The sequence below is a fragment of the Calidris pugnax genome, unplaced genomic scaffold (assembly GCF_001431845.1).
Source record: "Calidris pugnax isolate Ruff unplaced genomic scaffold, ASM143184v1 scaffold81, whole genome shotgun sequence".
Lineage (NCBI taxonomy): Eukaryota > Metazoa > Chordata > Aves > Charadriiformes > Scolopacidae > Calidris > Calidris pugnax.
In genome coordinates, this window is record NW_015090880.1 from 9,250,115 (window position 1) to 9,267,682 (window position 17,568).

The 17,568-nt window shown below is 43.2% G+C and overlaps 1 protein-coding gene across 1 annotated transcript in view; it reads right to left on the reverse strand.

Annotated features, from left to right (window-relative positions):
* The window catches only part of PTPRG (protein tyrosine phosphatase, receptor type, G), a gene marked incomplete at its 5' end in the record, with an annotated part of 324,523 nt that overhangs the window by 85,920 nt on the left and 221,035 nt on the right, over window positions 1–17,568 (reverse strand). Inside the window, 2 exons of the mRNA XM_014946781.1 lie at window positions 1,926–2,110; window positions 15,710–15,902. Coding sequence (XP_014802267.1) covers window positions 1,926–2,110; window positions 15,710–15,902 — 378 coding nt within the window. The remainder of the gene's footprint in view (window positions 1–1,925; window positions 2,111–15,709; window positions 15,903–17,568) is intronic.

Genomic DNA, 17,568 nt, shown 5'->3' on the forward strand with positions numbered 1-17,568 from the left:
ATAAGACAAACTTATTTCTAAACAGAAATATTCACTGGTCCCCTGGAGGAGGGTAAGGCTAAGGTCAGAGGACTTCCCTGGGATAAAAGAGGTGCATCCAGATTCTGCTGACTCTGTCCACGAGAAAGAAATGAACATGTCCTACATCTACTCTTGTGACAGTCTTCATGCCTGAAAGTTTCTGCTCTCCTCAGAAAAACCTGACTTTACAGGAATTACAATGAGATTTTTGTAGGTGGAGATCCAAGTCCCAACCTGGGATAAGCCCACAAAAGTCACTGTATGTTCAAACTGACTATTTATTTTGCAACAAACTTCCTATATCAATTTGATGCAGGTGGCCTGTATAATAACGGTGGCTTGGCACCCTGCACTGGGATGTCCCTGCATACTTTTACACTGGAGACATCACCTTGTTGCCTTGCAACTACCCTTTTGTGTGGCCTTAGTCCATGATCACACCAGCTCATGTTTTGCAGCAGACAGCAGCAGTCACTTGAAGTGTGTTTTCAATTTAAAAAACAAAGGTGTGGGTCACTTGAAATACCAGTGATCTCTTTAGGAAAACACTGTCCAGCTCTGTTTCAAGACGGGACAGCCCCGCTGCCTCTGACAAAGCACTGAAAGCAAATTGCATTTTCCTCTGAAAAAGAGCTTTTTTTCTTCCCCCCGCTAAAATAGACTAATCTGTCATTGCTTTCTTAACCTCCAAGTTCTGCTGCACCGCACAGGGTCTCACTGCAATTTATTTCCAAGCTATCACTCCATCACATCCCCTGCACTTTTAATTATTTCTTTTACATAAAATAGGATGCTGTCACTGTGCCCACCTCATTTTTGCTGATTAAGGCTCTCCTCCTTATACCTGATTAAAAAAATCTCCCTTAAGAGTGTGAAGTTATGACAAGAGAGAGGTTACAATACATCATAACCTTGGGTGCCTTTCAATAGATTCCTTTCTGATTTCGTGAGGCACATCGTTCCCTAATGTGACCCAGATAACAATGTCTAGTGGGGAAATTGAAAATATAAATGGAAATGAAGTAAAAGAATCTTCATCTAAGGGAATAAGAGAAGTATTATTGTATAACTGATTGAATGGGCCCAGAGGACTGTATATTTGAAAAAAAAAATACGATAACAGTCATTAGGAATAACACTCGGTGCTACTGCATTTTTCATGTGCATATACAATTACCGATTTCATTATTCTAGAGGCTTTCTTTGATTAACAATAAACGGAGGCCTTTCAAACCTGAATATGTCACTTTGATTTTATATGCAGAGAATGTTAAAGACCGGTACAATACTTGCTTCCACTTAGACAAGAATGACAAGCAGATCAAATCCTAAATGGAGGAGATTGGTGTTTCCCACTTGTGTTGGAACTGTCTTGCTCTTCCCTCTTTTTCTCCCACCACCAGATGTAGGCAGTGCCTGTACAGGGCCACTCTACATTTATCCTCTAGCCCTGACCATGCGACTCCTACTGCTGGTGGCACTCACTGCCAGAAACTGCTCCAAAGACTGCAAGGGGCTATGCACGGTGAAAAGCCTGAGCCTGGGAGCAGATTTTGGGGGATCGGGCTTTTAATGTGAAAATCTGTGAGCTGAACACAAGCCAAAAGGTATTAAGAGCCTAACTATTTCCCGAGCCAGCTGCTTCTCAGCAACAGTATATGAAAAAGTGTCTGCAGATTTAATCCTTTATGCACTCACATAAACTATAAATTCACACTCCAGTGTTTTGGGTAGTCTGTTAGGCAATGTTCATCTAATGCTGAACATTTTAATAGCAATTCATTGCGAGTTAAACTCTAGCCTATCTTTAAGGTGACAACTGCTTTCCTCCTCTACTTCCTTCTACTGAGAAAATATAAAGATAGCTTGATACATATGTCTGGGGGTTGATGCTGTGGTTTTACCAGGTCCTTGTCACTGTCCTTGGTGAAAGTCTTCTCTTTTTCATCCTCATTTTTAGTCCAGCTATAGGAGATCATGTAGTTCATGATCGGAGGGTGGTAGATGGTTTCTGGTTGGTTCCAGGTCACAAGCAATGCTGTCCTGTTCACAGGCTGCACTTTCATGTTAACCGGGGGAGTGCTGCAAGCTAAAAAAAGAAGGAACAAATATTAAGCTCTCCTAAATAAACGAGCGATAACAAACAGGAAGAACTGTGCCTCACCCGAAGAGCCACTTTTTTTCTTTAATGCCCTTGCCTACAGTAATAGCTTAGACTGCAATCTACTGAGACCAATGGGATTTAATACCACCTGCAGCTGCCTTCTGCTCTCCAGAGTAAAGGGAGCGAGAGAATCCATTCCCTGCAGGCAGGTTGCTTACTTCTCGACTTCTTCCCTGGCCCACAGGCTCCTGCTGCATGAAGGGGATAAATAATCTGGTGTGTGCTGCAGGCCCTGGAAATAGTTGCAACATCTAAAAACGTGACGCTACTGGGTCAGTGCTTTCCTTTTAACCCAGTACATTTTTGCACATGAGCAGAAGTTACTTTATACTCCTCTTTCTATATATTTGCCTTCACAGGTTCCCAACTGCTTGTCAGTAATGGATCGCCAGCACATGGAAGAGCGGCACTTGATAGTCCTTGGCTATTTCCTTCTCACAACAGGCAGCAGAACCCCCCAGCCAGGCTCCAAAAACCGTGCCTTCCTTCCCCTGCCTGCAGCGGGGAGGCACACGTTACCTCTCACCAAGGCTTAACTCGGTGGGGACATAAGCACAGGAACATCTTAACCAAGGGGAAAAATACGACTTCTGCTTACTGCGGACACCAAACCCCAAACTTCTCCAGGGAAAACCGAGCACAGGCACAAAGCCATCCCATACACCCAGAAGGAGTAGGGTGCTCTCAGCCCACTCCCAGCCGCTGAAAAAAACACTTTTCGAGCCACTGAAATGTAACGGTCGGGGTACTAATGAATAACACTAGATGGCACTCATATGCTACTGAAAAAGTACATCATGCACTTCCCAACTATAAAGAGTTTAAATTTTTATCCAAGCTTTAAAAATCATGTTTAAAATACACAATTCAGGACAGATTCTCACATTCTCTTTCCCAATATAAACTCTGAACCAAGAAAAATCACTTGCAATGATACCTAAACACATGTGCCGTGGCAAAGGAGCTGGTCTCTTCTGCCAGGGAAAGTCAAAGTGTCACCCAGCCCATCTCGCTGACACTATTTGCAGAATTATTTTTCCCAATACGACTTTTCCATTTAAAGCCAACACATTTAGCTTGTTTGCACTCCGCAGGTATGTGACTGCGTTTATATTTGGCCATTATTTCATTTCTAAAGAGTCCTGGCAGCACTGAAGGGGAGAAATATCTATTCCTATGCCAGGACTTGCAGGTTGGTCATGTAGCTCTGCTGTTACATTACTGAAAAAGCTACAGTTCCTAAATAAAAATGATTAAATGCTGTAAACACCAATATTACCAGTACAATAGAAAAATACCTGTCAAATACATTTGTGCAGTTATAACTCAGATTTTGTAGCTAGCCTGAACAAGAGAATATATATTGCAGAAATACGCTTGGGCAGAAAAGATCTTTGGTGTTTGCTCCTTCCATTGAATGGGGACAATCTTGTGGTTTGGCAGTAGATCCTTCTGCTCAACCCAGAAGGGTGATCCAGCAAAGCAAACCAACCCTGCAGTACCTCAAATTGTTGACAAAATGAATATGAGTTTCTATTTACACTGAGTTGAAGGGACCAAAGGGTATTCTGATGGCAATACCACACAGCCAGAAGCAACACCTTGGTCTGCTGCCTGCAGACCCCTTCCCTCCTGGTCTCTGTAGGAGTCTGCAGGGCCGGGGTGCCACAGCGCATGGCATGAAGGTGGCCACGACCTGGACAAGAGGGCACAGCTGAAAGTAATCACTGTCACATACAGAGCTTCATGATCCTTGGTATGCCTCTCCATGCTCAGCTCTTTCTGCTGAGATAGTCAGATCAATTCTCACTGACATCACTGTTTATTGATAACTGCACCAATAAATCATAACTGCCCCCTTTGAAGCCCTTTGTCATCACAGAATTACACTTCAAAATGCCAGGCCAGCCTTTATCGCTCCACCTAATCAAATTCCATCCGAGAGAGGAGCCCAGGGTGAAGGACTACCCAGACCTAAAAATCTTATCCACTCCTCCTCCTCCTCCAGGACATTTAAAGTAATCATGCATCAAATTGTTCTCGAAGTAATTCAACAGGGTAACCTTCACAAGAGACAGTAAGATCTACCTTAATCACAACACCCCTCTGAACCCTGGCTAGCCAGCTGTTTTTCAGACAAGGACCTCAAGCCACCTTAAGGAGAGGGGACTGTCACATCCTCTATTCCATGCCACTCCTCGCAGCCAGCTTTGATCCCATTCGGAACAGCTCGTGCCAATCACAGGAAAGAAGTGGGTATTTCCCAAGGATAAACAGGAGACTCATAGACTCAAAGTCAGAAGATCCTCCCTGATCCAAGGTCGTGAGAACTTCTAAGCAGCTGAGTGACTCTAATGACTGCACTAAGACAAGCTTTGACGAGGATAAACTTCATGCACAGCCAGCTAACAGGAGACTGAATTTACAACACAGCTATTTCACAGTAAATACTGCAAAATTTTCATGCCTTAGTATGACTTTGTTCCCATTACTCCAAGGCACATCACGGTAACTGATGTAATTAAGTAATAACCAACCTTTTCAGCTACTTTTTTTTGCTTTTCCTTAACAGATCATGAATGGGCAAAAAAGAAATCTTTTTTATAAAATGAAACATACAGTTTTATTAATTTAACCAAACCTGCTCAGGACACAATGGAATAAAAAAACATTTAATCCAATAATTCAATTTGATGATTTAATTAAAGTGATACATAATAATGTAGTAAATGTCTGAAAGGCAAGAAAAAAAGTGTAATTATTTGACCATCTATAAAACAACTGGCATTTTCCAGAGATCTAATTTTCCTTTCAATACTCTGTGTGCCTCGGATTTTTGAAAGAAGATTGAAAAAATTGCAGGGTCCTTGCTTTCTTTTGGTTTTAGATGCTAAAGAACCTCTACTGATCTTGCAAAATGTGCAGCTGAAGAACAAATAGAAATGCAAGAAGAGGTTGGGGCAGGGAGAGAGGAGTTTGTATCTTCCTCTGAATTGAATCAGGACACACTAAAGAGAAGCACAAGCTCTTCTTTTTCTTTTTTTTTTTTTTTTTTTTAAACTATAAATAGAGCCTTCTTTCTGCAACCAGTCTCCAAAGGTCACCTTACAATGTTTTGCTATTTCCCGTATTAAGCAGCAATGCTTTTCAGCTGACATTCCAACTTCAAGTCCAGCTTTTTTTTTTTTTTTTTTTTTTTTTTTTTTTAAACTATGCTAAATAGGCAAAAAAAGCCTGTGAATTCATGATTGCTTGAGAAAAAAAAACACCACCCAAAACCAACAACCAGCATCATTTCACACTGAAATAGCATTTAAGCTATTTTTAGAAAAAATATTACTAATGCTGTCTTTTAAATTCAGATCCTAAGGGAAAATAAAAATATTGAGGGGGCTTTCAGCACGACTTTCTGTGGTGTAACGCAATACTGAGCAGAGAAATACCTGAACTGGCCCTGTGAAGGTCTAGTGGGACACCAGATCTGGCTAGCAGACCATCCGTTCTTGGACTCCTGGAGGCAGACAAGCTTTGCTGAGGCCACAGGGCTACACCTCAGAGGCACTCGAGAGGCAGGCACAGGGGCATGCCTTACAGCAGGCAGCGATGCCCTGAGCGTGGCACACCTCACATCTCTCGGAGAGCAGAAAAAAACAACCCTCACCCTCCTTTTGGGGATGACCTGAACTGGGAACCTGGGAAACATGCTGGCTCCTGCCTTATGGAAAAGTCCTGCAGAAGAGGGAGGGTTGCGCGGGTGCATCTGGAGATGTGGAGGAAGCCCTCCGACCTGACACAGGGCAGCCTCAGCCGGCGTTTCCAGCTGTTGGCCATGTGTGGGGCTGTCTGCGAGCCTGACACTGCCTTTTCTCTGCAGATCAGCCTGCTGGGAAAGGCAGGGGGCAAAGCCAGCATCTTCGCCAGCCTCGTCTTCCAGGGCTCACTCAAGCCTGGAGAAAACCTGTTTGCCACTCGCAGACAAATGTAGCATGCTAATACAGTCCTCAGCGCTGGCCAGGCCAGCCATGCAGCAGAGAATTATTTTCTTCATGTTAAAAACATTCCAATGGGCTGGAACAAACAAAATTAATTTAACAACTCTGCATTCATCTCTCCCATAATTTGATTTGTATGTTGTATTTGGCTACGTAACCTCCACAAGGCTTTCCTAACTGAAGCCTGATAAAGCTTAATCCAAAAGCTCCTGGCAGCTCCATTTCAAAGAGCTGAAAGAAAAAAAGGGGGGCTTATTGTTTTGCAAAAATTAAACACTGATATTAAGATACACCCATGAAGGTACACCATGCAGAAAGGACACGTAAGAGAATATGATGGCTTTTTTTTTTTTTTTTTTAAAGCAGTCTACATTTCTCTTTCAAGGACAGAAATGCAAAACCAGCCAAACTTTCTGGGTTTCATCTCGCTTTTTGCATATGCTACCTGCAGTTACAAGAAGAGCTATTTAAGGAAAGTTAGAAAGAGCATAAGAACCATAAATTTAGTTGTTTCCTGTATACCTTCTCCTTCTAAAACAGGTGCCTCATATGATGAATCCAGTGGCACTGGGCTCAGAGGGATTTATAAAATCCTCTAAAAATGTTCTAAGTTAGCTCTTCCATGCATAAAAATGTCACCACTTTAAAGGCAGTTATTTCTAGCTGTGCTATGCCCTCTTTTGGAAAATCCCACTCCCTCCCTGCTGCTGCACGTCTCAGCAATGCAAAACTGCTGTTCCTCTCTTCGGCACCAAGGGATACACGTTATGTGATGAAATCCTGACAATTTTCAGCACAGAAAAGCAACGTGATAGTGGAGTCCTGAATCCCTCGTGGCTAGATGGGCAGGGATCTTCTAAGGCAATTCATACGTCGAGGGAGGAAACACTGGCATCAGGATGTGCCCACAGCATGTTACTGGCTCAGGACTGCTCAGAGGTAGCTAAGACAGGGAAAAGGGTCTTGTCTTGCTCCAGGAGGCAGCTCCTGGCTGTAAGCTTAGAGGGGCTTCACTTCTCCTTTTTCTCACTGATCTAGATATGCATGGGATGAGTGGCAGGAAACACAGTTTCTCCCTTAAAAATTATGAGCAGAGGATGGTAGATGGGGCATTTCTTCCTACATGCTCAGTAGAGGAGAAACTGAGAGGTCAATACAGGGGTTTCAGGCCTTTCTTCTCCATAAGGGCAACTGAGTTGGTGGCCAAGCTCTTGCGGGAAAGAAGGTGCTTCTTTCCCCTCTGTCCTGGGAAGGAGCTGGAAGGGCCAGTCCTGCAGGACAGATGGACCACTTGCTGCTGTTGGCATAAGGACAACCAGCTCTGCCACAAGTTTCCCTCCCAGCTGATTTCAGAGAAGCCTGAAAACTGTCATTGATGCTTGTGCTATCAGCAAAACACTGCACTGAGTTCATTTAGCTCTGCAGCCCCCAGGAACCTGACTGCAGACAAGACAAAACTGATGCCAAGAAAGATGGGAAGAAAAATACTTCCAATTACATGTATCTATATACACATGCATATATATTAGACTCTATTAGAGTCTTTCACTATTAGACTCTTAAACTTCAAGTAAACCTTGAAATGCCAAAATATGGGTTATATGCAATGAGAAAACTCACACTTGGTTTCAATGCCATGGTAAGGGAAGTGATACAGGGTCAGATTCAGCTACCTTGCATTGGCATGACTCAGTGGAGATGCTTGGGAAGAGACTCCGATCCATAACAAACAACAGCATTCTTGGGCTGTCAGATTCAATCTCGGAGTTCAGCGAGGGCTGTGTTCCCAAAGGATAACAAATAGACTACAAGGATCATACGCAGAGGCAACACAGGCTTTAATACATAGAAAAGTGCTAAGAGGCATATTTTACTACATTTTACCCCTTCTCCTTTCACTAAACGTTTGCAATTTTTTTGCTTTGCTACATTGTTAACTTCTCAGAGTGCTTATAAATGACATTTTTAATATATAAGGATAATTGCTTTAAAGAGAAGCACGCATTTTTCCTTTACCTTTGCCTGCACTTTGCCAGCAGGCGCTTGCAGGCTGCGGAGCATGCCGTACACACAAATATTTGTGTTGATCTACTTCAATCCACAGGCAGAATGTAGCTAGGAGACAGACTATTTATCTTCCCTGCTCCCACCTTTCACTAGGCTTCAAACAGACAGGGTTGTTTCTTGAGGTGTGAGGGACACCGACAGACGCCGCGCTTGTTTTATGAGCCCTGGGAAATAACCTCATGAGCAAACCTGCACGTGGGGCCCTTCTGACGGAGGGGCTCTGGGCAAGCTGAGTTTTGCTCCTTTGGTTCCTGCCCGTTTCCCGAGGTGAACGCACAACCAGAGTTTGGATTCACTCCTGGACCGCTTGCTTTGTAGCGTTTGAGTTTCCATGGCATCGCAGCTACAGACCCTGTTTGACTGAGAGGCACGGACCGTGTGTTGTACTACATTGTGTTTGAGCCCAAATATTTCATATATTTCACTAATTCTGTTTCTACAGCTGTGGCCTGAATCCTCAGCGGGTGCAGATCAGCCTTGCACCGTCAGATGTCACGCTGGGCTAAACTGATGTCTGCCAAGGATCTGCCCTGCAAGTTTTGTGTTTATTTTGCACATGTTCATGTGTACACACAGAGGGTGACTGTGTTTAAAACGAACACCCGTGTCCTTATTTATACAGTGTGTCTGGTGCAACATGTGTGATCCCATTCAGTGGCACGTGCTGCATCAACGGGGGGAGAAAGGAGGATTTCCTGCCAAAGGGCCTGCATTTGCCATGTTAGCCAGGTTGCCCTTTCCAATGTCCTGGTGAGGGTTGCTTGGGCTGGGGAGCATAGGAAGAACAAGCCTACAGGGCTGGTAGAGCATCCCAATGCGTGCCTGAGGAATGCCCAAAATCAGAGCAGGAAAGCAGCTTCCCTTTCATAGCTTCTGGAGGCTTTTTCCAACACAAGGGATGAGCTGCAGGCACTCACGGTCCAAAGTACGGTTAAGACTGGAATTAAAATCAGTACTTTTGCTGGACCAGCATGTAAGTGGTGCAGAAAGGAATTCCCTGCAGGTGTAAATGGAATAAATCATCAGGCTCCCTTACAAGTACTCAGCTCTTCCAGCTTCAGTGGCAGCTGTGAACCCAAACCATACTTAAGCTTTCACACTGAATTCTTCTTGCTCTTTTTGTTTGGGCCCCTTATAATCTCTAAACAAGTTCCAGCAGTTATTTATTGTATATTAATAAACCTACTGGTAAGCTGTCCACTACATTCAAGCACAGACACACACGCGCTGCTCACATTACAACCAGAGTTACTACAGGTGAAAACAGCCTCGCAGAACAGAGCCACTGTGAGGGGAAGCATGAGACCTATGTCAGGTATATGTACCACATCTTTTTGTACCTGATTCCCCCTTAAAATGGGTCAGGATTCTTTTCCTGAAACTCTTTGCCTTCCACATGACCAATCTGAGGCTCTTAGGAAGGCAGCAGCCTGTCCTTTCCTGCTTTTGCATGACATGCTCCAAGACAACTGCCTACACGAGGACCCAGCACTGCAAGACAGGGATGAGGTGGAAAGGATGAGATACGCAGAAGGAGGGCACTGTTTTCTCCCTAAAATGTGATTACAGCAAGTACTTGAGGTGCAATAGGTGAATACATTTCCTTGGAGCACTGAGGCTTAGTGGCAGCCGGGCAGGTCCACAGTGCAAAGAAGATGCAGGGCAAGCAATTAGCAGCACGGCGTTACCAGCCTCAAGTGCAACCTTTTGCACCGAGCCAGTCTGCTGCACCAGCAGAAATCCTGATAATGATACAGGGAGTCATCTGCACCAGCACACCCTAGTAGGGCACTGACCTGATTAAAGGGGAATGGAATCGGGAAAGGATAATCTTCCTAACAAAATGAAATAAAAAAGGAAAGTAGGAAAAGTCTAGTTATCCAAGGAAACTGGGAAGGAGTTATTAATCCATGAAGAAATCTTTCAAGATTCTTCCAAAGGACAAGAACGATCAACTGTAATCGTAAACACATTGTAAACTAACTTTAAAAGGTTCTTGCTTATTTTTGTTTTCCCTGAGATATTTAAAGAAAATTAATAGTTATCGTTTTGTTTTAGCAATCCCAAGTTAAGATTTCAATAATGTATCACTTTAAATTTGCATTTACTATGTTGTTGTTTTGGATAGATTACACTTATTGCTATAGAGAATTTTATGGTCATTTTGGCTCATCTGAAATATATAAATGACATTCAGCAAGAGTAGAACTTTTCTGCCTAACACTCTTTTCAGCCTCCCAGAGAGAACCCGAGGGCATGAAGAGACTGCAAAGATGTTTTGAGAGAGTCCCCATAAAACACGGGCGTTTAGAAAGCAAAAACAAATTACTAGGAGTAATAACAGAGGCTATAAATGAGATGAATAACTTGTTCTCATTCAGAAACACTGCTGCCAATGCTCTGAACTATCTGCCTCCAAATGGTGGTGTCACTGCACTGAACCTCCAGCACTTTGGATGCTGCTGCAGTGGAGGTGCACTCCAACGCAAGGGTGCCACGCCACGCAGGAAAGGCAATACCTTCGTAGGAGGCCTTTGTTTCATTTCTGATGTCAGGAACCATGAAACAGTTAATATGAACTGACCTGAGCAGTGCTGTACCTTTGATTGCAGGTTGATCGCTGGAGCCATGCCTCTAAAGCAAAGCATGTGGGAGGGAAAATCCAATCCTAGTATCTTCTGTCCGCATTTTAGTGTCATGTAGTTACAAGGACTTTCAAACTGTGTATCACTACTGCTTACCAAGAACAGTAAGGAAAACGATTGCCTGTACACTACTAGAGAAATGTCCCAGCTGTTAATTTAGAGTCCAAATCTAAGTAAGTTTTACTAGAGTGAATTTATGACTGCTCATTATTTAAGTTAGTCTAGGATCATAATTAAAGATGGTACTCTAAGGCGAATTCCCACTGATGGGAAACAGCATCATTTGAGACTCCAGCAAAGAGTAATCAGACACCTTTGGGGAAGTAATCAGGCATCTGTGAAAGAAAACTCTGATGTCAAGAGCCCCTCACATGGGATGCTTGTTTAAGTGTTGTGAGGCTTGCAGCACATTTAATGAGACAGAAAGGTTAAAGGTTTGGTTTTTTTTTTCCCCCAGCATTAAAAAAAATAGAGAGAAAGAAACAACGCTTGATGGTCCTAATCAGCAGCAAAATAAAACGGGCAAATACTGTTGCACATGGGGTACAATCTAAAACAAGGAAATGAAACACCTTTTCCTCCTGAGCTTCAACGCCTACACCTTTACTGAAGGAGGTAATGTTTTGTAAATACACCTCTGCTTGATGGGACAACATGTGAAAGTAGTAAGGAACACACAGATTCAGATCCTTGAACTGGATGGACTTTTATGTAAGAATTCCATCTACTTGTCCCTGAAGAGCAAGGTACACTATTAAGCTGATAAATAATTAGGAATCCCTCTAGCACAGCTGCTTGAAAGCAGCCCACAAAAAGGCATGAGCACAGTATGTGATGTGACAGAGCAGCACAGTCCTGAGCCACAGAGGACAGGCCACAGAAGGAAGGAAGCAATTTTAAGAGAGATGGTCATGTGCAAAAAATCAAACACTGCCACTGTCACTGATACTTACAGTATCTGATGAATATTTTACAAATACATTCCCAGTTTAATATGCCTGTACAGGGAACCTCTAACTTTGCGAAACACCGATGAGCCCTCTTGTTAAATTTTACAGGCCTGATGATCTGCATGATTTAACAGCACAATCCATTTGAATCTCTGAAAGTTCAATCTTCTTAAAAAATATTGTTGTATGATGGCTTATTATCAATCCACCAGTTGCTACAATTACATAGCTGAACAGTATTTAACCTGAACGGTGTATTTCAGACATAAGATATTTAAAGATGATATGTATGGTTTCTTGAAACAGCTCCAGGGTCAACTTACAAATTAAGCTCAGCTCATGGGCTCTGATTCAGCAAAGGTCTTATGCGTATGCTTTTATTCCAGGCATACAAGCAGTCCTCAAGAGAACTGTTTTAAATCAGCTTTTGCCAACAGGAGGAAGAAATGAGATAATGGAACCAAAGAAAACTCTTGCTAAATACTAACACAAAAGGAAAACCAGAGTTCTCACTCCCAAGTGAAAAATTAGCCCTCTACATTACTTCAAATTAGCTGAAACATTTTCACCATCTTGTATTCTGATGATTGAAAACACCTTTAAAATTAAGAAAGAGGATGGAGAGGAGAGTAACTGCAAAACAAAAGGCTGGTAACATTCGTATTGGCTAACAAAATGGATCCAAATGCACTGACAGTTTTGGTTGACCTAACATAGCCTTTCCCAGAAGACATTTTATTTACCAAATGCCACCACTTACAGGGCTCTGCAAAGGAAATACTCAGAGGACTGGCCAAATGTGAGAAACAGTTTTCCTCCAGTGTATCTGCAGGTTATGCTACTGGTCACGGTTCTGTGACCTGAGGTAGCTCTGATAGCTGGGAGAAAAGACATTCCTGTGTGGTGCCAAACAGCTCAAGAGAGCACGTTTGTCAGTGGACAACTGCAGAGCTGCATTGCTTTGTGCTGATCTGAAATTCCCTATTCACCAGGGAATTCTGAAAATTATTCTGAACATTATGCAAATTGTTCTGGGCACATTTTCCTCCAAAATAAGAAAGGCTTACATAACGACTGCTACACTGTTTTCTAGATTAGCAGCACTGCCCACAAACTTAATAGAGTGTGACAGAGGAAACAAATTGCAAAAATTCACACCGACAAACAAACCCAAACTTCCCCTCCAGAGCTGAAGACCATCACAAACCATATCACCTTGTGGTAAGTAAAAGGCACATTTTCGTGACCTTGCCTTTTCCTACAACACACAAATCGAAGCACGGGGCGGGTAGACGAGAGCCAACATGTGACAGCCATTGGTCACATTGCTTAATGCAACGTGGAAAGCATCGGGATGCAGCCGTGAGGTGTGCAGAAGAATCTGCATAGAATAAATTTGTTATGCTAACCCTACACTCCTATATTTCTATGCTAGACTGTCTGGCTGAGAAGCGCTCCCTGCACTCGGCTCCTCGGTACTTTTGCATGAATGACACTATATAAAGAGGTACTGTATTTACTAGCTGAATAAACAATAGGTTTTGCTTTCACTCAAGTATTATGACTTCAACTCATTTTATTTATATGTCAGTAGTTCAGAATGTGCAGTGGACCAGGCACATCATCACTGTTCACCTTTGTCAAAGAAGGGGCCAGAAATATCCACGTTGTTATATCTCTGGAAGAGCTATAACTCATCCCTGTAACCTTTGGAGGATATGCTACAATCCATTTTGTGTTAGCAACACTGCAACAGCCTATTTATTTTTAAGTTCATGAAAAAAATGCACCTATTTTCAGTGTCCCCTGGTGTGCACACAACCCCAAAAGTGACAAGTTGGCAGAGCCAGTACGAAAAGACTGGCTGCTCAGCCATTAGCCTCTGATAGCAGAAGCTCAAGGGAAAAAAAAATAAATCACTGATTCTAGCATCATCCCTGGTATTAGATGGCACGCTGAATGCTGTCAGATCATGGGAAAGGCATGTCCCCCACCCGAGGGTCTTGAGCATGTCGTAAGCTCAGATTCCCAGGCAGGTATGAGTACAGAGCATCAAAGTACCTGGGCTTGACAGGAGACGACCCAGAGAGAACCTGCTCAGGAAACCAGTCCCCAAGCCTGTAAGGTGTCAAGCACCCAGGGACCAAGCTACCTCAATGTGGACTAATGGTTCTGCAGTTCCCTCGCTCCTGTAGAGTGGCTCACATCGTGTTAACTAAGCCACGTGTGCTTGGTTGAATCTGGGCCTTAGAACTGTTGAAGATCAAAGTCAATGCAAATCTTTCCGGTTATTCGAGTGCTCCTTCAGTACCAATGCTTCCAACTTCGAGATCAGCCCCATTAACTACAGACCTTAGCGTTTGTAATGCTCTGTCAAAATTGTGGGTTTCAGCTATTTACTATGAGGGTGAAAATCACCTAAAGCATTTTTATAATCTTAAAAACCATCCACTGAGGTGAGGAATATGCAGGCGCGTAGCCAAAACAGTAAAATCTTCTTGAATATTACACCACGTGTACCAGAGGTACCTTGGCTGCACTCAGAATAAAAACTAGTCAGTTTTGTCACTTTTAACATAACGTAACCCATTAACTTTCATCACTGCTCTGGGTAAGTAATATGTACACAGGATATAACTGAAGAAATAAATATTGACACATGTTGCTGTTAAAACACTGATTGAAAACTGCAGGCCAGAGCATCAGAGTGTAGCAGGGTTTCTTCATTCCCGAGACCTTCTTCTCACTTCTGATATAAATTCTCTGTCCCAAGGCTGCCTTTAATGTACATGAGGTTTGTGTACGTGTATATTATATATATATCTAAATAAGCACGCTCACAGAATAATGAGCCCTGAGAAACACACTCTCCCAGCACTCTCTTGGGAGGGTGAGGTTGCTGAATGCAGCTGTTTTCATGATTCACGTCCTCTAAAAACTACGTGCTCTGTGCCTGGCCAGGTGAAAATGCCAGGTATGAAAGGGAAGCTTGTAAATCTGCTTAGCTGCTTCCTTCTGGCAAACTGCCCCTCTCTGCTTTACCTCTCCCCAGAACTGGTTAAGCACCAAGCACTTCTCGAGACCGAAGACTGGGAAGTACATGTCATTCTTCCTACCTATAAATAACACCATTCAATAAAATAAAGGCAAATAAAGGCAGTAAACGATATTTATTTCTAGTCTTATTTTATCCAGTACACATTTCTCTCAGAATTTCTGATGTGCTCCTCTAGCCAGGGCTGTCTGTGCCAAGGCAACGACTGCAAGCTCCCTCCCACCCCCCTCCATCCAGCTCATTATCCAGTGTCTGACAGAAGCAAGCGCCAGCTGCTCTACAAAAAGGCACATGAAACACTTCAGCAAGACATTAGAAAATCACCTGCCTATAAGGAAGAGGTTTTTCCCCTCTGTCACCATTACCGACAGACTGATACAAACGTCGAATTAAAAGGTCGATGGTTCTTCATAAGTCTAGTTACTGTAAAAATGAACCCATAACCACATCTGGTTACACTATTCCCATTCAAACATCCAATCAGTCAGTGCTAATGGGGACGAAATTTTACCTCTGGCCTTGTCCCTTCTGGTTTCCCTTTTGCCAGGCATCTCTAAGGCCCTACAGCCAGTTGGCAGAAACAGGGACATTGCCAGTTTGAGACTCACATATTCTGGGCTTTATTGCCATGGCACCTTGCGACAGTGAGTTTCACAGGCACTCACAGGATTAGTTAATTAGTTGACACATACCAACAAGGATTGAGTGCGTAACCCGTGTTATTTCGTTGGTAGCTCACAGCTACCCTCAACATCATTTGATGACCAAGAAAATTCTTTTATTAATCAAGTGCAAAATTTGTAAGTGTAATCTACCTTTCGAAGCTTCTGTGCCGAGTGGATTGTCCAAGATGTCTGTCAGATCTTGGCTCCAAGCATCCTTCACGGCAGACTTAGACACCTTCCTGTTGTTCAGGCTTTGCTGTGGTCGGAAGTTATTCCTCAGGTACTCCACGGACTTGACGTGGTCTTGCTGTTCAGTGGTGAATATGGAGTAGAACGCCTCCAGCTGATGGCAGCCATCATGGCAAGGGAGAGAAAGGACATCAATTAGAAAAACAATGTGGTGAAATCTGGGTGGCTGATAAGAAAATAAAATGGCAGGAAGTAAAATGTTGATGCCAAGACTGATAAAGCACATGGGAAGTCAGGCTGCCCACTGAAATCACTGCCAACCGTCTTATCGCAGCACAGTGCTTATCCTGTCCAACAAGGGAGAAGGCCTTCTAGCAACCTGTGGACGCCTGCCATGGGCAAGGAAACATTTGCCCTTAGACCCCTTGTCTGGAAGGATTTTGTGTGTGACACCACCGTGTCAAACCCTTCTCACCGCGGGCACCGTTTTGTTTTGCAGTATCGCATCAAAAAGTGCTTCCAGGTCATTCCACCCCATGAGCCTTCTCCAGGACAGGACAACGCTACCTTATCTCTGAACACCTTATGAAGTTTAGTTGCCAGGCTGAGCTTCACAGGCAGCTCCTGCAGCACTTCCACAGGAAGGTCACTGCAGTTGTCACTCCTTTACACGAACACCTTATGAAGTTGCCAGGCTGAGCTTCACAGGCAGCTCCTGCAGCACTTCCACAGGAAGGTCACTGCAGTTGTCACTCCTTTACAGGACAGACATCCAAACCCATGAGCCCAGGAGCAGGTCAGGAGCAGAGTGGAGCAATCTCAGGAGAGCCAGCTCCAAGAGCACTGACCTCCCTACCAACCCCTGTTCCCTCTGATACCAAACTACAGGGTGAGAAAAAAATAACACAGAATAAATGTATTTAGGCACAGTTAGCATATACTCCTCTGGGAATAAGTTTCCTCTGTTGGATTCAGATCTGAGCTATTTTTAATAAAATGTATTAACTTGTAAGAAAGAACTGTAATTGGAAAACTTTTCTGTTTCTTCATATCTTGGTATTTCTTAGAAAGAAATTTCTAGCAAACTAAGGTGAAAATATTTTCAGCTAATGTTTTTCTCACAGCTACCAAGGTCAGCATAGTATTTACTAAAAGCTTGTTATCATTCAGGTCAAGAACTAGAATTAGTTATGTTGCTGCTGGAAAGACTGAGCAAGACAGAGCAGAGAAGTATTCAGTCCTGATATTGTGTACATCAACATCAATTACGTATATTGAGAGTATGGATTTTGGGAGTACAGAATCTGGTCCAAGACTTTAAAAAGGGACTTGAATTACACTCATAGCTTAATGACAGGTCACTTTGAAAGCTCCACCCTTTTCATTAAGTGCATCTGCTCTAAAACCTACAGAGGAGCATGTAAGCATCCTGAAACTTGCAACTGGGAAATATCATCGTAGCCTCTGTTAATAGTACTGATGAAAATAGTCAAAGGATTATTTTTAACAGAGCAGTTAAGCATCCTCCACTGAACCAAGAGGCACTCACTACCATGATTTTATTTCCTTTCAAACCAGTAATGAGCACTCTTTTGCTGTTGCTGCCCAGCTCGCCCAGTCTGCTGGGCTTGACAGTCCTGGTTATTAGGCTCACATCTGTAAAACTTCTCCGACACCCAGGGCAGGAAGGAGTTGAGTTTTACACATTTCATTTCAAAAGTAAGTCCCATTGGAGTGGGTGGTGCATTGAGCTGGTTAATGGAGATGTGTATAGAAACGTTATCACTGGGAGCAGCACATGGATAGAGGGAGGGAGCAAG